General features: G+C 58.2%; 2 protein-coding genes across 2 annotated transcripts in view; one reads left to right on the top strand and one right to left on the bottom strand.

Annotated features, from left to right (window-relative positions):
* The window catches only part of FLRT1 (fibronectin leucine rich transmembrane protein 1), an 80866-nt gene extending 62875 nt beyond the window's left edge, over positions 1 to 17991 (top strand). The window contains exons 3-4 of the mRNA XM_047775427.1: positions 6252 to 6332; positions 8047 to 17991. Coding sequence (XP_047631383.1) covers positions 8098 to 10122 — 2025 coding nt within the window. The 5' untranslated portion in view covers positions 6252 to 6332; positions 8047 to 8097 and the 3' untranslated portion in view covers positions 10123 to 17991. The remainder of the gene's footprint in view (positions 1 to 6251; positions 6333 to 8046) is intronic.
* Positions 1 to 25462, bottom strand: part of MACROD1 (mono-ADP ribosylhydrolase 1) — a 149424-nt gene that overhangs the window by 98971 nt on the left and 24991 nt on the right.

Raw genomic sequence — 25462 nt, 5'->3', positions numbered from 1 at the left:
CCCTCCATCTCAAGGCAGGAAAGCAAAGACCAACAAACAGGGCTATGGAGCCAGAGAGAGGCTGGCTGGCGCCCTGGTCCTCCAGCTGCGAGCAGCATGACCTTGGGGATGTCCATTCCCCTCCCCTTTGTGCACTAGGAACATGGGCTCCACGGACTGTGCTCAGCTGGGAAGAAGAGGGGTTTGCACAGGGCCGTGAATGCAGCAGGCACTTGGTTCTACAGCCCCCTGGGGCCAGAGGGGTCTGCAGATGTGCTGGCAGAGGAAGGCAGCCCCCATGAGACCCCGCTGGAGCTGGGTCCAGCATCATCCTCTCCATGCCATCCCCTTGGGAAAGGCCAGAAGAGGGAGGCAAGGGCTGTCTGCACTGCTGGAGGCATCTCCCTGCCCTGGCCCCACCGCTTCTCCTCTCCAGGACTCAGGTTTTCTGAGGTCCTCCAACCCTGGATTCCAGGGGCCTGAGGGTACGTTCCACCCTCCTGCGTGTCTGTGGGGGTGGGAGGGAAGGGGCCATCTCTAAGAAAGCAGGGCCAGCCTCTATGCCGGGAAGCAGCTCTGCAGTTAGAGGGGTCATATGGGCCACCCCTTGTCAGAGGAGATGAGAGGGGACAGCCAGGGGTTTTCCTGGGGTTTGCTCCCTTTGGGGCCTGGGGAGGCCCCCGGGGGCAGCTGGGAGAGGCAGGTAAGACACCTGGGAAAGGAAGGTCTGGGCTTGTGTCCAGCTCCTCTACCACTCTCATCAGTCCCTTTGCCCCCTTGGGCTGCCGTGGTAAGGGCACCTGGCATTACTACAGCCCGGGGTGGGGCTAACGGAGGGCCAGCTTCCCTCTTCTCTCCCACTGCCCTGTCCTAGGTTTCAGATTCTAGGGCCTCCTTTCTGCCATCTTCATCATTCGTTCGTTCACGCGTTCATTCATTCACAGGTGCTTAAGAGCACCTGCTGCACTATGCTCGGCCAGGGACCATGACAGAACATATCCTGACTCCTTGGACTTTACAGCCTAGCGGGGGGGGGGGGGGGGGGGGTTGGCCAACTGACTTGTGATAAATAAACGGAGGAGGGGAGGATCTCCAGAGGAACAGGACCCCACAGCTCCTGGGGGAGCCCCAGCCCCACCCAGCTCCCAGCCTCTGCCTTATTATCTGAAAGCATCACCAATCCTCAGTCTTTCCTGGTCACCCCGCTCCCCTCCTGGCCTCTGGCTGCCAGAATCCCACTGGCTGTTGAGAAACCCAGCAGCGCAGACCCAGGGCCCTCACCCTGCTCTGGGTTGCCCCTCAGAATAACAGCCCTCAGGCCCCTCTCCTACCTTCTGCAAATCTCCTGACCTTTCCTTTTTCCTTTGCAAAAGGAATTAAGCCTCCGTCTAGGCAGCTTGACTAAAAATGCACACAGACAGAAATATTAAGTGCAGGCACATCTTATTAAATAATGCAGAGAAAAAAAGAAACAAAATTACATGTGTCTTTTTTCATCCCCCCACCCCCCCCCGGCCCTGAATAGTTTAATATCGAACACTGTTATCAATATAATTAACCTCCTAAGACACAATTTTAAAGTCTTGTTTTTTAAAGCAATTTGCATTCTCTGAAGTTCAGGACATCCCGCCGCCTGGCACCGCCCAGACGGCCCACGCAGGGAGGTGAACTCGAGGTACATTTGTAGTGGATTTGCATACCTGCCTGTAATTACCGCTGGTGATAACAGCTGATGCATAATGCATGCAGCATGAAATTAGAAAAATAATTAACTTTAGGTTTTAAAAGAATCCCCTCCCTCCCCCCATGCGTTACAAGTTCTCAATGGCACTGAGATCAGAAGAAAGTTGTGCCTGGCAGGGCTGGACAGACCTTGAGGTCATGGCATCCAGCCCCCTGCCTGAAGGAGGGCCCTCCGACGGGCCCAGACTGACCTGGGCAGGAGCAGCCACAGGGCGTCTGCCTGAACAAGGGTGGGAAAAGCCCACATAGAAGTCCCGAGCCCCCCTCCTGGCCCCCAGTTCACATCTCCGGGAAGCACCCCCTGATGCCAGCAGCTCTGGGTCCTTGCTGTGAACACAGCTCAGCCGCAGGCTCTGCTCAGCCCCCGCCCTAGTTTGTCCTCACAGGAGGTCCCAGATGAAGGCCTAAAACCCAAGGCCTAAAACCCAAGGCCACCCTTGGTCCATGGAGCAGCTGAACTGAGCAAAGGCAGGGCCTTCTCAGGGAAGGGGCTTCCTGGAGGGGAGCTCTCCCCAGGCCTCCCTGAGCACCAGGAGGTGGACGCCGGCCCCCTGCCTTTTGCTCCCCTTCCCTCCATGCTGCTCGTTGCTGAGCCCCAAGAGGTAGTGCCAGCTGGTGGGGAGACAAATGCAGGGTCCCTCATTAATACAGACAAAGGTTTGCTGAGGACCTGTGGAGCCCCCAGCCCATGGGGCAGAGGTCCTCCTGGAGCTGAGAAACCGCTTCCATTCCCAGCCTTGCATGCCTCGCTCCTGCCGCGGGCCCTGCTCTGCCAGTGAGGACCCCAGGGCCCGGCAAGTTTAGGGAAAGCGCACTCCTGCCTGCCCTCCCTCTTTCTGAAGCTCAGCCACAACAGGTGGGTGGCTCCCCAGAGTGGGTCATAGAAAGAACTTGGGTCCCTCCCGGGAGCCTTCTTCCTAAAAGCTCCAGGCCTGTGCTGGGCACTCCGTACAGCCCCTCCGCTGTCACCTTCCCAGAGAAGTGGGGTTCTCGGCAACACATTACAGACGAGGGGACTGAGGCCCAGAGAGGCCCGCAGGTCACACAGCCTGGGACTGGGGAGGTCACATTTGAACCGAGCCTATTGTCCTCTCCCTGTTTCTAGTCCACACGCCTCCTTCTTGGGGAGAAGGAATTCTGGCTCCAAACTGGGGACTGAGACTGTACCTGGCACAATGGGGGAGCCAGCGATGGGGCGGGAGCCAGCGATGGGACGTCCCCACACAAGCTGCTGTCGCTGGCAAACTGGAAGGAAAGCCAGGCCTGCCCAGACTTCCCTCTCCTGCCTGGGACTCCAGCTCCCTCCAGAAACGTGCCCCCTGCCCCCACTGTGGCAGCCCCCTGGTGTGCTCATGGCTAACTCTCCCCTCTACCCCGTCCCCACTCCGGGCACCTGCAGAAGTCGATGCCATTTCCCATCCAGCATGCCAGGGCCTGGGCCGGGCCTTGGGTCCTGCTCCCCTGCATGCTGCCCTCACTTTGACTCCCCAAGAAGACCCCCCAAAGGGGTCTGGCAACCCCAGCTTGATGAGTTTTGGGAAAGACAACAGGGCAGAGAGCTGGGAGGCCAAGAGTCTCCAAGAGGGAGGCACCTCCATCCAGCTGACAGATATTTATAGATATTACTTAGTGCTCATGACCACCAGTCAAGTGGGTATAGAAAGCAGAGCCAGACACAGCTCAGGGGAGGCTTCATGGAGGGGGTGTCCAAGCCAAGGCCTGAGGGGTGAGCAGAAGCTGGCCTGATGAGGCTTGAGTGGGGAAGGTGTATTGGAGTTCAAGCAATGGGACCAGCATGTGCAAAGGCCCAGAGGTGGCATGAAGGAGGGCAGGGCCTTCAGGAACTGGGGCTGGGCTGCATCTCAGATTCCGGGGAACAGAGGCAAGAGCTGAGCTGTGGGCCCTTCCCACTCACATCCCTTCCCAGGACTGGACCCCTATAAGGATTCCCATGAGGGGCTGGAGCAGCCTGGGGTCACATCGGAGGAGCCTGGTGTTGATGCGCCAGCTCTGTGTGGCCCAGACTTAGGGTCAGTGCTTCTTCCCTAGCCTAGGGGCGGGGCTGAGGGCGCACTATTTGAGGCGGGGGAGACCCAGCATCACGGTGCCTGACAGGGAGTCTGTGCCTGGAAGCAGCTTGGCCTACAGGCTCGCGGTCTACCCTGAGGGCTCAGCAGGGCCAGGGCAGGGAAGAAGAGGCCTCTGGATGGCAGAGGAAAGAGACAAGCAGTTAACACAGAAGCCAGACCAGTGTGCCCGGGACAGTCAGAGAATTACAGCAGCTTTTAAACCTTATGCATCAGCACATACGGGCTGTACTAACAAGGGGGCACTCTGCACCTCTTATCTCACTGAATCCCCAGTAGGGGGAACTCGGATGACATTTACAGATGAGGAAACTAAAGCTCAGAGAGGACAAGTAACTTGCTCGAGATCACACAGCCTGGGAGTGGCAGAAGCAGCGCTTGAACCCAGGTTTCTCTGTCCAGAAAGGCAGGAGCTGGCGACTGATGGAGAATGCCAGGAATGATGTCCAGGTCACCCCTGGGGCTAACTGGGGGTCTGGGTACCTCTAGTCTGAGCCGTCGCACTACTCCCCTCCCCCTCCTCCCCCACATACCAAGGAGCCTGCTGTCAGTCACGCAGCTGGCAGGTCCTAACTCTCAGCACGCTGAAGTCTGCGGGATTCTCGCAACGATGACAAGTGACCCCGTAAAAAACAGGCGATTTACCAGGTTTAATTTGATGGCCATATAAACCATCTAATGCACGACAAGGGAATAAAAAGGCCTTGTGGCATCTGGGCAATTAAAGGGCTCCTCAGGCAAGGCACGCAGTCTTCCTCCCACCCTGGGCCCCGCCCTGCCTTGCTGGAGCCAGAGGGCTTAGCATCAGCGGCAGCCTTGGGGAAGGGGGCGCTGGGAGCCTCAGCCAAGACAGATGAGGCCCGCAGACAGGGGAACGGAAAGGCCTTGGGTCCCTGCCTCCCAAATGCTTCTCGGTTATCCATCAGGCATCTCTGAAAGGTGCAATTTAGACTCTATTATGATGCCGGGGCCTCTGGAGGCTGAGGGCTGTGGCCATGAGCTGAGCGGGCACCGGGAACTGATGTTCATGCCAGAGAATGTGGTCTGGCCTTGGCTTTGGCCTGAACAAGTCTGCCCCCCTGCTCAGGGCACTGCTCTGGAATCCCTGAGCCCGGGGGCCACACCCGTCCCTTCTGCCAGGACTTAGCAGCTGACAGACTGGAGGGTGTGTGCCCTCTGGCCAGATGCTGTGGCCCTGGGCAGAGGTGCCCCTGAGCTCAGACCTTACCCCTGAGACTGAGGCAAGGTCCCTGAGCAGGCCTGAGCCTTCCTACCCTGGCCCTGCCCCTTTGCTCATAAGCATCTTGAGACAGGACCTCCAGGCTCCATGACCATGGCTCTGGGTCCGTGCAGAGAAAGGGACAGACGTGCAGCCGGAAACCTGGGCTGACTGTGACCTCACTTCTCTGAGCCTTGGGGCGCTCAGCTGTAAAATGGGACTGAGGACCTGTGTACATGTGACAGGAGGGCACAGATACAAACGTGCCTGTGAGGGTGGGCGGGGCCTGGCCCGCGGGTGGTCCTGATGCCTGGGTTCATTCCCGTCCAAATACACTGAGAGCCAAGCGCGAATGTGAGGGAAGCAAAGACGAGCTCTGAGTCCCAAGGGGCGGGGGTGAGACTGGGGTCATGGCCTGCAGACTAGGGCGGCCTCCAGAGGAGCGCCAGCGGTCATCAGACAAATGTCCTCAGCCCCTCGAGCCAACAGGGGCTGGTGGGAGGGGCTTGAGCTGGCCTCGGAGGCCCAGAGCATTGGTCATGGCTCTCACCAGTCCCCTTCCTCGCGGCTTCCCTCGGGCCCTCGCCGCCCGCCGGCTCCCTGCGCAGACGCCGGACACCCTTCCCTGTCACCCTCACTTGCTTCCAGACTCGTGTGTGTCCTCAGCTGGCCCTCAAGTCACCTTGGGTCCGCCTCCTGGACGAAAGCCTCAAGCTGCCAACAAGCCCTAAGTAGGGTTGGTGCCTTAGCCGTGGGCAAAGCCTGAGCTCTCTCCAGGAGGCCGTAGCCTGGGCAGAGGCCCCTGTAATGCAAATGGGACATGAATTGAGGGGGCAGCAGGGAGCTGGCAGAGGCATCCCCGCCCTGCTCGGCACCTCAGCCAGCTCCCTCTCTCCTTGGGTGGTCATGGATAACAAGCCACACTGGGCCTACGCAGCCCACGGTCCCGGCCCTCGAGCCCCTGAAATTTAATCAGGGAACCTTAAAACACTAGTTATCAAATATCGTGACCCACAGCCCACAGAGACGGGCACTAGATGCAGTGCCACAAGCCTACTGGTCAAGATCCTGGCCTGGGGTCTTCCCCACCACTCCTCGAGTGGTCTTGAGTAAATTAACATGGCCGAACTCCGGTTTTCTTCGTCGGCTAAAGGGGAATAACAAGGGCACTGACCTTGTGTTTGCTGGGAGGATAAATGACTTAAGAATTGCTAAAATTCCAGGTGAGGTCATTATCATGGTGTGAGCTACCATCCGACTACAGTGGAATGCCAGCGGCTTGAACACAGTTTGGCACATAGGAGGTACGCAAAAGAGATCTGTTGGATGGTTGGATGGATAAGTGAGTGGGTGGGTATATGGACTGGTGGATGGATGGATGGATGGATGGGTGGATGGATGGGTGGATGGGTGGATGGATAAATGAGTAGGTGGGTGGGTGAGTGGATGGATGGATGGATAAGTGGGAGGGTGGGAGGGCGGGGGGGTAGATGGAGAGCGGGTGGACGGGTAGATAAGTGAGAGGGTGGGTGGATGGATGGATGGATAGGTGGGTGAGTGAATGGGTGGGTGGGTGGATGGATGGATAAGTGAGAGGGTGAGTGGGTAGATGGATGAGTGGGTGGATGGAAGTATGGATGGGTGGATGGATGGACAGATGGATGGGTGGCTGGATGGAGCAGAGGGAAGCTCTGTATGGCATCAGGAAGACCTAGTGGGGAAGAGGCACTTGAGCACGGTCCTGAAGGGTAACGAGCAGTTTGCTAGATGGAGAGGAACAGTCCAGAGATAGAGAGAGACAGAGGGAAGAAGGGTTTGATATGGCTGAGAAATGGAGATGCTGGATCCCTGGGGCACGGGAGCGAGGTCCCCACTGACTCATTCAGTGAATTGGTCCCGGTTCTGCTCTGCACACCAAGGCTGCCCTCCAGGCTGGGCCCCAGGTCAGACTCTAAGAGGCCACACTGAGTGTCCCACACTGAGAAGCCTTCACAAACCGGGGGTTATAGAACAGACCTTTGCCAGCTGTACGAAGACACCTTCCCCACTGAGCCTGAAAGAGAATTTCTCTTTAATTGATTTTTTCCACCATGAACAGTAAAGTAATATGAGAAAAATCCACACTGCAATTTTTCCATTTGTGAAAACTGAAATTACACCTTGCAGACAATTCCCTCAGTGCGTGGACCCCTCCCTTTTTTAATTTGTCTCCTGTCTTTAAATGCAAGAAATATATATATATTTCAAAATAGCTGAAAGTTTCGTGATTTGGGAAGGGGGCGAGGTTGGTATAATTTCTCACATGGTATGGAACACGGTAGGGAGGGCACCTCTGATAGAGATTTCTGTAAATATATGAGGAAGCGGTTCTGTTGACACCTCATTCTTCTGTCTATAGGATGCACGAGTGACAAATAGGACATGTTGTTTTAATACCAGACAATGAGGCCCCTCACTTTCCCTGCTTGCCAGTGACGATGCTGGCAGCTTCCTTCTGCAGGTTCTAGTGATAACCCCCCTACCCCTTTGAGCTCGCAGTCCTTGCAGAAGCAAGCTTTCCCTTCAGACCCTGGGTCCGAGCCAGAGAGGGATGTGATTCCCTGTTCCGATGAGAAATGGTGGCTCTGAATCCATAAAAACACCCTAAATCCCTCCCATCAACACTGACCAGCTACTTTCAGCATCAGCCAGAAAACCTGGCTTAGTGCGAAGTCTGGAAAGAAGAGAAGGAAACTGCGGCCCCGCTCCCACTAAATTAACCTCACGCGGCCAGGGTCACAGTCCAGGAGGACCGCAGCTGCGTCCGTCTCATTCAGGGGCAGCGTCTTTGCTCCTGGTGAGATTAATGTTAGCCAGATGTCGTTAGAGGCTGACTTCAGCCCAAGCATCCCCTGGATGTAAACGTGGCATTCGAAAAGCCGTGACCCTGACGCTGCGGCCCCAACTGCAGGCGACCGAGGCAGCAGGCAGGTGAGAGCCCCACCTGCACTCACGGTACGTGTCTTGTGCTCCTTGCAGGTGCAGAGGCTGCACATCAGGCGGGGCCCGCGGTTCCCCCAGCCGTCCACCATGGTGGTGGCACACCCCACTGCCACCGCCACCGCCACCCCCGCTGCCACGGTCACGGCCACCGTCGTGATGACCACAGCCGCCATGGACCTGCGGGACTGGCTCTTCCTCTGCTACGGGCTCATCGCCTTCCTGACGGAGGTCATCGACAGCACCACGTGCCCCTCCGTGTGCCGCTGCGACAACGGCTTCATCTACTGCAATGACCGGGGGCTCACCTCCATCCCCGCCGACATCCCTGACGACGCCACCACGCTCTACCTGCAGAACAACCAGATCAACAATGCGGGCATCCCCCAGGACCTCAAGACCAAGGTCAACGTGCAGGTCATCTACCTGTATGAGAACGACCTGGACGAGTTTCCTGTCAACCTGCCCCGCTCCCTGCGGGAGCTGCACCTGCAGGACAACAACGTGCGCACCATCGCCCGCGACTCGCTGGCCCGCATCCCGCTGCTGGAGAAGCTGCACCTGGACGACAACTCCGTGTCCACCGTCAGCATCGAGGAGGATGCCTTCGCCGACAGCAAGCAGCTCAAGCTGCTCTTCCTGAGCAGGAACCACCTGAGCAGCATCCCCTCGGGGCTGCCCCGCACCCTGGAGGAGCTGCGGCTGGACGACAACCGCATCTCCACCATCCCGCTGCACGCCTTCAAGGGCCTCAGCCGCCTGCGGCGCCTGGTGCTGGACGGCAACCTGCTGGCCAACCAGCGCATCGCGGACGACACCTTTAGCCGCCTGCAGAACCTGACGGAGCTCTCGCTGGTGCGCAACTCGCTGGCCGCCCCGCCCCTCAACCTGCCCAGCGCCCGCCTGCAGAAGCTCTACCTGCAGGACAACGCCATCAGCCACGTGCCCTACAACACGCTGGCCAAGATGCACGAGCTGGAGCGCCTGGATCTCTCCAACAACAACCTGACCACGCTGCCCCGCGGCCTGTTCGACGACCTGGAGAACCTGGCCCAGCTGCTGCTCCGAAACAACCCGTGGTTCTGCGGCTGCAACCTCCTGTGGCTGCGGGACTGGGTGAAGGCACGGGCAGCCGTGGTCAACGTGCGAGGCCTCATGTGCCAGGGCCCCGAGAAGGTCCGGGGCATGGCCATCAAGGACATCACCAGCGAGATGGACGAGTGCTTCGAGGGGGGGGCGCAGGGTGGCATGGCCAACCCCGCTGCCAAGACCACAGCCAGCGACCACGCCTCCGCCACCACACCCCAGGGCTCGCTCTTCACCCTCAAGGCCAAGAGGCCGGGGCTGCGCCTCCCCGACTCCAGCCTCGACTACCCCATGGCCACGGGCAATGGCGCCAAGACCCTGGTCATCCACGTGAAGCCCCTGACCGCGGACTCCATCCGCATCACGTGGAAGGCCACGCTCCCCGCCTCCTCCTTCCGGCTCAGCTGGCTGCGCCTGGGCCACAGCCCAGCCGTGGGCTCCATCACGGAGACTCTGGTGCAGGGGGACAAGACGGAGTACCTGCTGACGGCCCTGGAGCCCAAGTCCACCTATATCATCTGCATGGTCACCATGGAGACCGGCAACACCTACGTGGCAGACGAGACACCCGTGTGCGCCAAGGCGGAGACGGCCGACAGCTACAGCCCCACCACCACGCTCAACCAGGAGCAGAATGCCGACCCCATGGCGGGCTTGCCCCTGGCGGGCATCATCGGGGGCGCCGTGGCCCTTGTCTTCCTCTTCCTGGTCCTGGGGGCCATCTGCTGGTACGTGCACGGGGCCAGCGAGCTGCTGACCCGGGAGCGGGCCTACAACCGGGGCAGCCGGAAAAAGGACGACTATATGGAGTCTGGGACCAAGAAGGATAACTCCATCCTGGAAATCCGCGGGCCGGGGCTGCAAATGCTGCCCATCAACCCTTACCGCGCCAAAGAGGAGTACGTGGTCCACACCATCTTCCCCTCCAACGGCAGCAGCCTCTGCAAGGGCACACACTCCATCGGCTACGGCACCACGCGGGGCTACCGGGACGGCGGCATCCCCGACACAGACTATTCCTACACATGATGCCGGCGCCCAGCTCCCGCCTCCTCCTGGCGTGGCGACCGTGTGTCTTTGCCCAGCCTGCTGCCATCTGACAGAGCAAGGAAGAGGAAGTCCAGTGACTTTCCCAGCAGAAAGCAGCGTTTGGGGAGGGTTGACAATTTTGTAGAACACAACAGTGAAAAAAAAAATTTTTTTTTTTAAAGAAGACAAGGCAGGAGAGGGATTTGACGTTGCTGAAGACATAATTTATACCAAATTATGCCAGGTGGGGAGGGAAAGACTAAAAATAATATTGCAGGAAGGGATGGGTCGGGGCTTTTGTTTTTCCTGAACTGGAAAGATGCTACCTGTGCAACGTCTTATAGGCCTCATGCTCTGGGCAGGATTGTCACAAAGGAGCTGTTAGCGAAGCAGCCGACACACAGAGCCCCCACGCAGCTCTTACTGCTGGCTGCTCGCTGGAGACAACCTGATGGAAGGTTTTCAGGCTTCTCACAAAGGAGAGGGGAAAAAAGATCTTTTGCTATGGAGATATTGTCCTGAAATCTCTTCCCTGGTTCTTTCCATGCCATGTCCCTTACAGATTTGCAGAAATAGCGCGTCTTTCGCTGCATTCTTTGAACAATGATGTAGTCAATTAAAAAGCAAACTTTCTTTTTCCTATACTGAAGCCCTCCTCAATTCCACACACCCTCCGCTGTGGCAGCCCCATGGAAGGTGTGGCTTTCGTAGCCGCTTGGAGGCGCATCTCCCAACCTGTCTGTTTACGTCTCGTCTCTAAATAGACGGGTAGATAGAGCCACCTACACTGTCCTTACAGTACTTCTTGGGTCAGTTTGTATAATTTCCTGAGACAATAGGGTCACGATAATGTTGCTTTCACCTAGAAATCACTGACTAAGTAGACAACGTGTGTTGGGGAATGGGAGTAGGGTGGGGGATAATGCTGTTCCTAAAGGCAGAGGCATGTCTATCCTGGCCAGGTGGCTGGGGAGACCAGGGCAAGGGGTGTTTTCAGTTCAATCCGATCTCAGGTTGGCTAGAGGTGGGCCGAGCTCCTTTCTGACATAGAGCAGAGCTTGGCAGCATCCTCATCTCTCCCCCTCCACCCCACAGATGTAATCACCTCAACAGCTACTTTCCGAGCATTTTCTCTACACTATGCGCTTCCTCCAGAGACAGGTAATTGTGCAGGGACTTTTTTTCTTCTAATATCAGCTGATTAGACCTAATGGTTTCCATGGCTGCTCAAACAAAGCCCAGAAAAAGACATGAAAATTCTCAGAAAAGCCCTGGGAGACAGCACCCCACCCCGCAGAAGGCAGAACACGCAGCTGTGCCCACCCTGGGAACTCTGCTCTAGATCTCTCTAAAGATGCCAGCCTCCAAAAGGTACTGACCGGAGCCCTCAGAAGAGTTAAGATTTTTTTTTTCCGCCCTCTGGAATCAATGTTGCCATCATTTATCAACTGACAGTGCTGTTTGGCGAGCCATGAGATTAAAACAATGATGAAATAATGACAGCGAATCTGGAACGAAGAGAGGAGTGGTGCCTGGGGTTCTGATGTCTCCCGCATCCCAGTACGTGGGGAACGCAGGTCACCATCTGTCACGATGCCCATTGGCCGGTGCCCGAGAAGGGCCATGTCAAAGGATAGATGCTGGTCTGAGGGCAGGAGGCATGAGAAGGGGTCCAGCTCCTGGCCGTGGCGTTTTCAAAAGGCCTCGACTACTTTGACAAAAGCCAAAGGCAGGAAAAGGAAGCTGAACAACAGTCACAGGGCTGCCGTGACAGGCCTGGGGACCAGCCGCTCGCTGGACTTGAAAAGATAACTGCTGGCCCCACAGTGAAGAAGCCGGGGTTGAAAGAAATGGACAAAAGAGCCACTCAAGCGAGGTGGAGAAGAGACGAGGCCCAGTGCCAGGCTGGAGGGACGGTCTCGCCAGGCAGGGAACCCGGAGCCCCAGCCCCAGGAGAGACCAAGGGCGGGGGCACGCTTCTTTCTCGCCTCCAGCTTTTTCCCTTTCCCCACCTGAAGCATTTTCTCCTACAATGAGGTCAGGGGAGAAAACTTTCCAAGCCTTAATTTCACATCTGCGTAAAGGCCGGCAGCCCCCCAGACACAGGCCCGCTCCCTGTGGCTCAGGGAGGAGCAGAGGGGCCCTGCTGCCAGAGTCCAGAGGGAGACAGTGCACGAGGGCATGGGGCGCTGGCCAGGGGTCAGAAGTCCAAGATCACTGCTGTTCCTAAAATGCAGCCTCTGCCCTAGAGGCACCGGTCCTGTCTGGCCGGCCCCTCCACTGCCAACCCCAAGCTCTGCTGCCGACACCCTTGGGCACTCACCCCAGATCCTCCTCTCTCCTCTCCCTGAGCCAGGCGGGAGCTCAGACCATCCCCTTAGAGGCCAGGAAGGCATCTGGGGAACAGCACGTGGCCCCATGCGGAAAGGACCACAGGGGAGACCTTGCAGCTTTGAGGCCTGCCTGGGTCAGCGGCGCCCTCCAGGCCAGGCCTTGGTGGGCATCTTTCCTCCCTCCGTGGCACAAAGCAGGTCGAGGCCCACCTGGGCCTGTGGACACATCGGTCTCCTGCTCCTGGCTCTTGCCCTCGTGAGGTCAGCCCCACCTCGCCCCAGGCTGTGGAACCCAGGCGCCCTCCTGCCAATGTAAGTGCCCAAGAGAGAGGAGACTCAGTCCCACCGGGGCCCCTGAGCCCCCTCTCATCTTCTCTGCCCTCAGCATCCCAACATCTCCCCAGTGTCCTTTCTGAGAGCAAGCCTCTAAATGTCCGCTGTCTCACAGCCACCCAAGCCAGAGATGGGGCCTGAAGCCCGGCCCTCTCTGAAATCCGCCCTGGTCCAGCCTCTCCGGGCCAGCCATGTAACATAATGGTAAAGGATGCTCCAGAGTGGGCAGCCACCCCCCCCCAACACCCCGAGAAGCACGCGAGGACAAGAGCCCTGGGCCACCACTCCTGTCTAGAATCTCCCTTCCGTGGGCAGCCGACCTGACCCATGCAGCCTCTAACCATCCAGAACCACCTCACTGGCCTCAGGGCTGATGAGTGTATTTTGTGGCATTTAAGGCAGGTTTAAAGTTAAGGGGAAAAAAAAAAAAAAGCCCATGACACTTCTTTGGTTAAGTGGTTTACCCTCGTGGTAATTAGATGTAGTGATTGGAATCTCTTTTCTATTACATGGCAATTTTCCTTTAAATTTCCCCTTTAAAAAAAAAAAAGGAGGAAAGAGAAGGCAAGGAAAGCGAGAAGGCAGCAGGGCCAGTCATTTGCATTTTGCGAATGAGGCCTCTTGTAAGCTCAGCTCAGGCGTGGGGCCCAACGTATGGAATGCTTAAGAGATTACTAAGAATAAAATCTATTAATTAGTCATACTCAATTCCGCAGACATGATGTGCATCAAAAGCTTCTTTTCCTCCCTTTTTTCCTTCCCTCTTCCCGCCGCCTCCCGCAGGAGCCTCTCTTCTCTAAATTGGCTCCTGCTTCGCCAACCACCTCCCGTTGACGTGGTGGCTGTGTGGCTGACTGAGGGGCCTGCGGGCTGTAGGGGTAGGAGCCGGGGCCCAGGCTTCCCCAGCCAGAGTCCAGAGCCCACTCCTGCCCGTGCCTCTTCCCGCTTCCTCAGTGGGCACTGGCCTCCACCCTCCCCCAGGAGTGTGGGGAGGCCCACCAGCCTGTTTTATAAAGGAGGGGTGGGCTGAGAAAAGCTGGCGCTCTGGAGGCTAAATGGAGACTCCTTCCATCTGCTGATTCTGGAAGGTTCTAGTTGCCCCCAGGCAGGTGACCGAGGCCCAGAGCGAGAGGCCCAGGCCAGGTGAGGAGTCCTGGGGGTGAGGGGGCTGACCGGGGCCTTGAGAAGGGAAGGGGCCGGGCAATGCACCTGTACGGCTTCTGCACCTCCCTTCTTCACCCCCTTGGAGCTGTAGAGCGAGGGGAAGACACTGCCACCCCCTCCAATGGCAGCTCAAGTCCCAAAGCCAACCCACTCCAGAAATCTGCTTCCTGCTGAACGTGCCAGGGAGGACGGGGCTTCTGAGTCTCGCGCTTATGAAAAATACAACAAGAAAAATTGGATGCGGCAGACAGGGAGCAATGGAGCTGGAAAGGCAACCGGGAGAGAGCTGGGGCATTTGCTGCCAGGAGCGGCCTCAGGGCACACATCGGCCTGAGCCCCCAAGGGCAGGGCTTAGGTAGAGTCAGAGCCAGCTGTGGGTGTCCCTTGCGCATGCCCCCTGCCCCCAGATCAGCGCAGGTGATGGGTGGCGGACGCTTGGTGCTGGATCTGTGCCAGGGTGAATGCTAACAAGCAATTCACAGCCCTGCACGGGCCTTCCAGAATGCAGGCAGAGGAGGCATCTTTTTTCTTAAGGAGGAATAAAAAGCCTCAAAATGCAAATCATTACCGTTTACAACCAAGCCAGTCTGCTAAATTGATTAGAAGAGATTAAACTCCTTGGAGGTGAAGGGAAAGGGAGTTTTTTCACATTTTATGAACTTGCCCCCAGTGGCCACAAGCAAAGCAGAGACTTTCTGGGCCTGGCTCGCAGGGAGCCGGGGAGTGTCTGAAGGCTGACACCAGGAGTGCTCCCTGTGCTAAGGATACACTGTGTTGGGTGGAGCCTGGGCTTGAGCGGTTCTGCCTCCACAGAGGGCCTTCGGGCAGCCTCCGGGATGCAGGGTGGTAACGTGGCCCACGCAGGTCATCCAGAAGCTGTCCCGGGCCCCAGGCGGAGACTCTGCCCTGCCTCCGTATCCCACCTGTCTTTGGGGTGAAAGCCAGGAGGAGTGGCCAGGCCAGTCCCTTAGTGGGAAGGACTCTCAAGCCATGAGCCTTTCTGCTTCCTTCCTGTTCCAAGGTGGGTCTGTCTCTGATCCATTACCTGCAGCCAGCGTCAGGGAAGCAAGGCCACCGTAAAGGAAAAACAGAAGGTCAGGCAAGGGACATCTGGCCCAACCAAAAGAATCAGCCAGTGAGTTCTCTGTCACAGGGAGCATTCAAGCACTTGATGGGGAGGTGGCGGGTATTTTTCTGCCTAAGCCAGTGTCTGGTTCTTTGACGAGAAGATCTCGGCTCCCACTCTTACTGTACCATCCCTGAGGACCCTGTCAGGAAGATATCAAGAGATGGCTCCAAACGACCAGTGTCTCCTGAAAATCACGGATCGGGGCCACCCCACTTCCAGGCCACTCGGCCCCATCAATGAGTCACTTGTGCCACCACACTGCCTGCAAAATTCCCATGGGTGCACCGCCCCATCTAGGAGTCTGGACAGACAGGGAGTGCGGAGGGGACCCCCCCCCCCCAACCTGCGGCTGGCACTCTTGGGGCCACTAGAGGCCACTGCAGCCCTCCCTGCCCCCGTCCCAGGGTGCCTCCCCGCCACCCTCGGTGCCAGGACTGGTGCCCCCTTCCCGAGCTCCCTCCCTGTCCCACCCGCTGCTCCCACGCACAACCCACTCAGCGCTGGCGGCTCCTGCCGTCTCTCCCAGCCAGGTTGACGGCTGCCCGCGGCACTCTTCACTCCACGTTTTTAAGCGTTTACCATTTCTTTTGAAATGTTCCCAGTAGTTGCCTGAAATATCCACATTTGCTTCTTTAAAAACACTCACAAGAAGATTCCCTTGGCTCTTGATCCCTCTCCCTTTACTTCCTCCCTCCCTTCGCATTTTAATACATCATTTTTCTCCAGTTTCAGATACTCCATTATCTCTGGGGTCAGGCCCACTTTCTCACATTAGTGTGATTTGCAGGTTTACCCAAGACACCCCGAAGCTGCAGGGGCCAAGCCTGCCTTCTCTGGGGACAGCTGCTGCCCTGCTCGTCACTGGGGAGCCCGGTCACTGTCCCCTCCCACCCGTTACTTGTGCTGGGAGAGCAGTGTGGACATGCCGAGGGCACAGGGGCCCTGCGGGCTGAGCGGGCCCCCACTTCCTGCCAGGGCCCATCTAGGAGGCACTGTGGCCATCGGCGCCCCCATGCTGCTGTGGCCCTGTTTTTCCCACATTCACCCATGCCACCCCCACACCTGGAAGCCCAAAAGTCCAGACCTGGAGAGTCTTTGCAGGAAGGACTCTGTTGTCCCTGCCCCTCATCTCCTTTGTGACTGTCAGGGTGGCCAGCCACTTGGGCAATATGCCAGGTCCCCATGCTCCTCTGCAGTGGGTCACTGAGGCCCAGCAGGGCGCCCAGCACCCAGGGGTGTCTCTCATCTCTTCCTTCTTCCTTGCTTGTCCCTTGGGCTCAGTGCAGAGGGCCCAGGCAAGTGTGTTGGCAACGGCCTTCCCCTTGTCCTGCACCCACCCTGCGGGCAGCCTGGCCCTGGGAGGGGGTACCTCCCCACCAAAGCATCTCACTCCACCCACCGATCACCAGCTGAGAGCTTGATGGGGAAATCCAGCCAGTCGACAAGATCCGGCCACCAGCCTGGGTGACTCAGCCGGCTCCCCCTCTCTGAGCCGAACCTCAGGTGGGTGATGAGGGCAGAGAACTGGGTGTCCCGCCTTGCCTGACGCTCCTGTTGAGAGTTCCTGCACCTGAGCCACTCATCTGGAGGAACTAACCAGGCTTTCTCCTCAGGACAGAGGAAAACAAATACAATACAAACCAGCAATCAAAGGCACAGCAGACTCGGGGCTGCCACCTGCTCATTTCCCAGGAGCCGGCAGTTGGGGAGCCCCTCACCTGCCCTCAGCAGAGGCATGTGCTTGCGGCGTCCGAGACCACCCACCTCTGGGTGGTCCTGTTTTCCAAAGGTTCTGGGTACCCAGGAGGAAGACACACAAAACCCTGAACCTGGCTTAGATTATTTTACCCGCCCCAGCACACCACCTGCCAGCAGGGCAACGGCCTCAGCTGAGAAACCCACCCGGCATCCAGCTCATGAAGACAGGCTGGGAGCCGTGGGGAGGAAGCCGAAGAATCCAGCATTAGAGGTTTGTCATCTGAGCAGGAGAGAAGCGGGAGAGGTGGTGCTGGAGGAGGGGGACGGCTGCGGGGCCACGAACACAGGCGAGCCAGAGACGCCGTGCAGCTGTGCAATTCTGCTGCCTGGAGCGGATGCCCCGTGATGAATGACACAGGGCGGGGGCGAACAGGGAGGCAAAGCAGAAAAGTAAACTAGAAGAAACCCCACGCGTAAGCCTGCAGAGCGAATGTTCTGTAAGAGCCACCAACCAGCGGTGACTCCCCTTCCTGGCGTTCAAAGGTGACCTGTGTCTGGTGAGGCGTGGTGCGGCAGGCGCTCTGGGCAGCACCGGGCTCAGCAGATCGGCCCCCACAGCCAGGGGAGGAGGAGAGCAGGGAGGGGTCCTCGGCCAGACCCTGGAGAGTGGGAGGGTCCCTCTGCGGCAGAAGGTGGATGTCTGGCCAGACGAGGGCACGGGAGGGCAGGCCTGTGACCAAGGTCCCTTCTGCCCTTGGAGAGACCCCTGCCAGGGGCAGTCCCAGCTTCCCCTGAGCCCCTGACCCTCCCCTCCTGCACAATCAGCCCCGGGGGCTGCTTGGCCACTGCTCCTTGTCTTTTTCCTTTTCCTCTGAAGGGCAGAGCAATCTCGGGGTCTGAGTGACAGGACGACTCCCACTGCCACCTGCGCCCACTGATGCCCAGCTGACCCGGCCTGGCCCCGGGGCCACCTGCCTCCCTCCCAACCTCACCACCAGACACACAAACACCCACCACGACGACGACAACACAAACCAAAGTGCACTGCGAACCGCCCTTGAGCCTCCTTCTTGTAGGTGCCTTGAAACTTCAATGCTGAGATGAATGTGATGAACTATTTGGTCCTATTTTCTGTTTGTCTGTTTTCATATAAAATGTCCAAGTCCACTTTCCTTGTCCTTTCTTGAAATAAATAGAAAGATTTAACTTTTACAGTCCTCTCAGCTGCTGACTCTCAGCTTGGCGGCCCAGTGTGCCAGGGGCCAGTGTCTGTCACCTATGGGTCTCAGCTGCCTCCACCCGCACCCCAGGCTTCACCCCGAGGGTCAGCCCTGCTGTCAGGGTCCACTGGCACAGAGGTGATGGCTGGGTGGCGAGGAGGCTCTGGGTAAGTGTGTTCCTGGAGCAGCCTGGGAACCAAAACAATGACTCTGCTGTGGGACGGAGAAGGGACCTCTGACCCCATCCCATGGGCCCCAGGAAAGGCGACCGCCAGCTAAAGGCAGACTCCAAGAACGGCTTCCACGTGGAGCTGTGTTAATAGGAGCTGTGAATTATCCCGTAAGGGGCTCAAGCAACCATGTGGGCACCCAGATAAGACGGGAACTGCAGGCATCGGGGACACGGCTGTTCCTCTGCCTGGTGTCCCCCACCCTGGACACCCCTCATCCCCCAGCACCCACCGCGCTCACAACTCTCCAGGCCCACTCTGATGTCTCACACCCCCCAAGAGGGGGAAAAGGAAAGAAACTATTTTTCCACGAGAACAATAGCAGCTTCTGCTAAATTTAACATAAAATAAGAACTCATTACTTCTGCCTTAGATCTGATTTCACATCTGGACACGGGTTAATGAGCTTTTCCTCATAGTCCAAGGAAGCCAAGTTATTTCTGGATGTGCCTTGGTGGCAGGAAGCCTGGCTGGGGTGACACGCGGTGCTCTGTCCCCACAGGGGCCCCCTTCCCCCCCCCCCATCATCCTCTTCTCTTGGTCCTCACTGCTGGCCCCCTGGAGGTAAGACCAGCCCAGAGGCCATTCCGAAGGGCCGGGCACCACGTGGGCTTCAGGGAAGGGACCGCGTCTGTCTCCCTGGCCTCGGCCTCGGCCTCGGCCTGGCGCACAGCAGGTGCTCAGGAGGGCTGCTGAGTGATCATCCCAGAACATGATCAGCCAGCCAGTCAGTGGCTATTTAGTGAGGGCCTACTATGTGCTGGGCTGGCACCCTCCTGCCTCGTGGAGAGAGAGGGAAGGGTCCTCGTGGGCAAGATGGGGCCCTGACCCGGTTGGGGGTGGGGAGGCCCGTGGGAGCCATGTTTCCACGGAGGGTGTTTCCTCTGCTGAGAAGGACTCGGGTGAGAGGAGCAAGGGAGAGAGGGGCCGGCACACGGGGCACGAAGTCCGATTCTGTGCCCGCCTCTGGGAGACTCCGCTTCCCGCACAAGCACAGGACCCGCCTGCTGGCCCGGCCTCTGGCCATGCCAAGCGGAGTTCACTCCCTGGGCAGGCCCTGTCCCAGGCTCCGGTCTGTGCTGACTTCTCAGCCCAGATGCCCTTGAGGGTTCAACTCAGGCATGGCCTCTGGAGAGGCCGCCCCTCTGGGCCACACCTGCTGGTGGTCACCTGCTCAGGTGGCCAATTCCAGCCCCTGGTTCACTAGGGGCCCCTGGTGGGCAGGCCTCACCTTCCACCCCTTCAGGTCCAGAGCACACAGGCCTACCATGCAGGAGGTACTGGAATCATGAATGGAGGGGGCGAGTCAATAAACACAGGCAAATCAGTCGATCTATGTTAGGTCCAAGGAGGACGACCTTTCCCGGGAAGGGAATGAGGCAGTCTCACAACTCCTCCCACGCCTTCCCCGAGGGCAGGGGGAGCTGGGCATGGGGCTGCCCTGGCTCACCTCACCCTCCACACACAGGCAGCAGTGCCACAGAACAGGTGCCCGCAGGCTCTCTCCAAGCCAGGCAGGAGGGCCAGGCTCCCAGACTGTGTTCCTCAGCCGCTAGAGCTAACGGAAGTTCTGCCCAGGGAGGGTTCACGGTCACATGCATTTGAGAACCCCTGGATTAATGTCACTGCTGTCCTAGGGGCTCCTCAGGCAGGGCCCTGGAGTCCCTCAGAACTGGGTTAGCCCCGCCTGTGGCAGCGCCTACCCTGGACCTCAGCTCCACCCCTTGTAAACACCTGCACGATGACAGGCAGCTGCTCTCATTTTTACCACGACAGTACCGACCCTGCTGAGGGTTGGAGCACCAGCTCCCCCCGCTTGTCCAGGGAGTTCAGGCCCCACCCCTGGGCCCTGCAGTTTCCTGGGCATCCCAGTGCAGGCGCTGAGCTGGCTGGCACATCTCATGGGAGGCCTGGGTGTCCCCACAACAGCAGAGTGCCCCCAGGTCTGCACAGAAGAGAGGCATCTGAACAGGGCCTGTACCCCAAGCCACCCCGACCACGCTCAAGGCCTGCAGCCTGCTCCCAAACCTGCTTGAGGGCATCTCGGGCTGACCTGAGCTTTCGGCTTCAGGAGAACAGGGCTGGGGATGGAGAACCTTAGGTTTTTTTGTTATTTTTTTTTCTTAGGGCCGCACCCACAGCATATGGAGGTTCCCAGGCTAGGGTCCATTTGGAACTACAGCTGCCAGCCTATGCCACAGTCACAGCAATGCGGGATCCAAGCCACATCTACGACCCACACCATAGCTCACGGCAACACTGGATCCTTAACCCACTGAGCAAGGCCAGGGATCGAACCCGCAACCTCATGGTTCCTAGTCGGATTCATTTCCGCTGTGCCACGAAGGGAACTCCCCCCCCACCTTAGGTTTTAATAAGTGCCATGGGGAGCTGGGGAAATCAGGAACGATGGGGGAGGTTGCAGGATCTGTATTTCAGGTGAATGGAGAGAAGACCCCCAAACATAACTGACCCCTTCTGAAGAGGAGGAGGAGGAGCCCTGAGAGGTGGTGACCCTGTCCTCACAGGACCAAGGGCAGAGCGGGCTGGTCAAGGGGGTGTGAGTTCTGGACAGTGGAGGGGACAGGCCGATGGTGCAGAGCCTGCATCTCCCTATCATGTCTTCAGATGGACCCTGGGAAACAGAGTGGTCTCCCCACAAACCCAAGACCCCTCCCGCTGCAGCCCTCAATCGGGCCAATCAAGCTTCTGGCCCTTTCCTTCCCAAAGAAATCTCAGGACACACATATCACAAGGGTTACAGACGTGTGGGATCAGCCCCCTGAGCAGCTGCTCTGCAGCCAAGGAGCACCCAAAGCCCAGAGCCCTGAGTCACGCATCCAAAGCTTCCTGTTCAGGCAGACTCAAGACTAAAGTTCCAGGAGTTCCCACTGTGATGCAGTGGGTTAAGAACCTGACTGCAGCAGCTCAGGTCACTGTGGAGGCGTGGGTTCAATCCCCAGCCTGGAGCAGTGGGTTAAAGGATCCAGCTTTGCCACATCTGTGGTGTGGATTCAATCCCTGGTCCGGGAACTTTCATATGCCAGGGGCGCAGCCATAAAAATCCAAAAATAAAAAAGACTAAACGTTCCAGTTCAAGTGGAAAAATAGTGGGTGGCTGCCAACTCCATCCCTGGACACTGCTCTCACCTGGCTACCACCAGGTTCTAGAAGCTTCCCTCTCCTCCTGCCCCCACTTTCCAGGAGGGGTGGCTGGCCTTATCAAGCATCCTGGAGAAGAGGCATCCAAGCCCTGGATGGGCCTAACACCCCAAATCACAGGCCACACCCAAGTTCCGAGGCCAGTTCTTAGCACCCTGCCCACGAGGCCGCAGACAGACCCCAGGTCCCCGGCTGGCCCCAAATGCTGTCCCAGAAGGTCTGAATGGAGCTTATTCATCTACCGTCAGGCGCCCCAAACAAAGTGTGCCTCCCGGCCACCCCCTGCCTGTCCCCACTTCCCTCCTCCACACCTGTCCTCTTGTCAGCACCTGCCTCTATGCGGCCGGCCGCCCCGGGTCTGGCGCCGGCACCTCCGAGGGACCCTCTCCTCCAGAGGCGAAGTAAACAGGCTCCCTCGAGCCGCTAACTGACAGCACAAATGAAATCCTGGCGCTCCCCCCTCGGAGATTTACAGGGGAAGTGAAATCTTATTTGCACTGCTGCCAAGCCTGGGATGCGATGAAATTATGCCTGGAGAAGAGACCGGCCGAGTCCCGCATAAGCGGCTGCATTGGAGATGGGCTTATTAAAAGCCATGGTGGCCACATTTCAACCTGTTTCAGGTGTTAAGTAATTTACTGCCACCAGGATTCAGTGGCATGTTTTTATCATTTTTATTTCCGTGACGCAGGCCCGAGACGTCCCTGCCCAGGGACCTGTGGCTCTAAATGCTCCCTGCATTCCCAGAACTGTGAGGGAAATCGGGGAGCAGGGGCCTGGGAGGGCTGAGGGTGGAGGCTGGCGTGGCAGCAGACACCCCGACTCTCCCCAGGGTCATACCCGGCTTGGCCCAAGTTCAGAGTGACAAGAAGTGCCAGCTCGAAGACCCCCACGCCACATGGGGGCCTCAGTGATCCCGCAGAGACCCTGGGGGGGCATTTTCTGAAGACAGCAGTCGTGTAAGCTCTGAGCGCAGAGACTACCTCTCCCAGGACCTGACCACCAACCACACGATCAACGTCTTTCTGAAGCACCTACTGTGTGCCAGGCCCTGCCCTATGAACTGCCCATTCTGCTGGCAAATGTTGAATAAATATTTATGGTTGGTTGATTAAAACCTCCAAGAAGCAAACAAGCTCTTGAAGGAAACAGTGCTGGGTGGGGGGGCGGGGGGATGGCGGAGGGGAGGGAGGAAGTGAGCCCACCTTTTCGGGCACCTGCTCTGTGCCAGCCACTGCAGCAGCCCTTGAAGCAGAGGCCTCGCCATGACACTGACGAGAAGGCTCAGAGCCACAGTGCTTTCCACCGCTTGGCAGATTGCGCAGTGAGGGGCCCACGGCCTGTCCTTCCATAGCCAGACTCTTGGGGAAGGCCCAGCCTCACGTCACAGAAAGCCAGGGACACGGAGCCATGTGGTCTGGGGCCCACAGGGTCACGAGCCTTGAGCACCTTCTCAGCAGTGCTGGGCGGAGGGCCGTTTGACGCCTGTCAGCTTTGGGGAGATTAAGCCTATTACTGAGCCTCCGGGGGCTTATCCGACACCTTTCTGAGGCCCCCTTTCTGCACCTGTTTTCAGATACTCCAGGAAGACTGGGGGAATCTTCAAAGTCCAGGCAGAGCCAAGAGCAGGAATTCTTTAATTAGCTTTCTCTTGGATCAGGGCCCTGGCGAATGGATTAGTTGTGGTGGGGCCAGAAAAAGGGATTGCGGTCCCTTAAAACTGAGATTACAAGCCCGGGGTGAAGAGCCGAGGGGCTGCCACCAGGGATAGCGGCTCCCCAGGGGCTGGCAGATGGAACCTGTCACCAGGAAGACACAGGAGATGTGCTCTCAGCGAGGCCTTGGTCCTCGGAAAGCTGGCACAGAAAGACGCTTGGCACGGCCGGGCCGTGTGCCTGGGTCTCCTAATGAATGTGCTTCTTCCCACGTAACTGGCCAGATCTGGAACTTCAGAACTGGGGGGGTTTCTAAAGGGGCACCCATCTGTGAGAGGCGAGGTAGCATGGCCCGATGGTGCCAGGCACCAGACACCTGTCCCCATGTTCCATCCTCACTCATCCCCATTTTCAAGCAAGTAACCTCAGGAGTTGCCCAAGGCCATGGCGACAGAGGTGAGCTTGGAAGCCAGGTCCTGGCCCATGAGGTAGCCCGGTTGGGAGTTTGTGAATCTAGAGAGGCACAGGTGAGCCCCCACCAGAAATCACTGCAGGGAAGCAAGCATCCCCAGGCAGGCCTCCTCCAGGAAGCCTTCCCTGACTGTCCCACGGCGCCTTGGATTCCCCATCTAGGCACTTACACCCTGTGCTGAACCTACCGCCCCCACCATAGACTGAGCGTCTAAGAGGCAGGCACTGGCCTACAGCATTTCACACGGATGAAGGAAGGAGGACTGCAACCTTCCCAGAATGGGAGGCCCAGAAGGAGAAGCCTGGCAGGAGGCTGGGCCTTGGGGGCAGGAGGATGGGAAGGAGGGAGCCGAGAGAGGCGGCAGCTGAGGATCCCGGGAGCCTGGGCTTTCCGCTGGCCGGCTCTGCGTGGGAGAGCATGAGGGGCAGACAGGCAGGATGCTTCAAGGACTTGGAGACCCAGATTCCCGGGGCCGAAAGCCCTTTGAAGTAGGACTTGTGCTCTCCCCCTTGAGCTAAGCATCAAAGGCCGCTCTGCTGTGGTCCAGCCACGCTGGGCTCTACAGATAAGGGCGGCCCTCTTGGGGCAGGTGGAGAAAGGGCAGCCGAGCCTCCAGGAGCAGCCGCCACCCACCCCAGCCTCCCTCTGGCTTCCCTGTTTCCCGTGCAAGAAACTAAGCCACTCCCCAACCCGCCGGGCGCTGCCTCGGGCCCCTGTCTGGGATGCTCCCCCGCCTCCCCACCCTGACCCTCTGGACAGGTCTGCCTCCAGGATCAAGTCTTGCAGGTGACCACATGGGTCCCCAGGGTATCCCAGGTGCCTGGGCTGTATCTCCCTTGGCCCCCTCGCAGCCCTAGCGCCCACGCTGCTGAGTGAATGAACAGCTGTACTAAGAAGCACGAGTCAGGGATGCCTCACCCAGGTCAGGGCAGGTTCCAGGAGGAAATGACATCCAAGCTGAGACCTGGAGCATGACCAGAGGCAGCCAAGTGAAAACGGGAGGAGAGGGTACTCCTGGCAGGAAGAAGAGCTAGGCAATGGCCTGGCGGAGGTGAGAGAGAACACGCAGGCATGCAACGCAGAATCATTTGGCTGGGCTGGAATGCAGAGGGAACCAGAAAAGGCAGGAGAGATTCTGGGGCCACATGAGTGTCCCAGGCAGGATGCCCAGGAAGCCAACTCACTAGCAGGGCAAGACCTTCCCTAAACTGAGGATCCCAGGGATGCTGGAAGAAGCCATGGTAATAGCCAAGGCTGCCCAACCCTGGGGGTCCCCATTTCCACTGTGGTCTCTGAATACCCTTCCCCCCCAGTGCACCCCTGGCATCAGCCATGAGGTTGCAGAGAGAGCCGAAACCCAGGGGCACTGCCCAGCAGCAGCAAACAGCATCCACCCCACATGAAGCCAGGCCCAGAAAGACCCTGGCCAAGGAAGCGTGTGGATTCTGGGGCAAGGGAGCAGGCAGTGGAATGAGGCCGGGCACCAAAGCCCCCAGGAGCATCTCTAGCCGCCAGCGTAGCAAAGCAGGGCCACGGAGGCAGCAGTGGTGGCTCTGCTGAGACTTTCTATGACCAAGAGGAGTTCTCTGTGTTTCCTGGGATAAAGCAAGTGTTTCCAAGCACCTACTATGTGCCGGTTGGTGTGAGCACAAGTGTGAGCCCAGGTGTGAGCCCAGGAAAGCCCTGTCTCCTGCTGCTGCCGCGGCACCACACCTGCGAGTATCAAGACTTCTGGCCTCGGCCTCACTAGCTGAGGAGAATATGTCTCTTTTTTCAATTAGCTGTTTCCTGATTACCGGAGGTGAAGTTCTGCATCTTTTCACTTGTTTGCAGGCCATTTATTTTTCTACAGCTGGGAATTGCCAGTCCACACCTTTTACCTACTTTTTCTTATTGATTTGTAGGAGCTCTTCGCATATCAAGAGAGGAGTAGAAAAGCAGCCT

Source organism: Phacochoerus africanus, chromosome 4 (assembly GCF_016906955.1).
Source record: "Phacochoerus africanus isolate WHEZ1 chromosome 4, ROS_Pafr_v1, whole genome shotgun sequence".
In the NCBI taxonomy this organism is placed as follows: domain Eukaryota; kingdom Metazoa; phylum Chordata; class Mammalia; order Artiodactyla; family Suidae; genus Phacochoerus; species Phacochoerus africanus.
The sequence above is the reverse complement of the archived record's forward strand: the minus strand, read 5'-3'. Positions and strand labels throughout refer to the sequence as shown.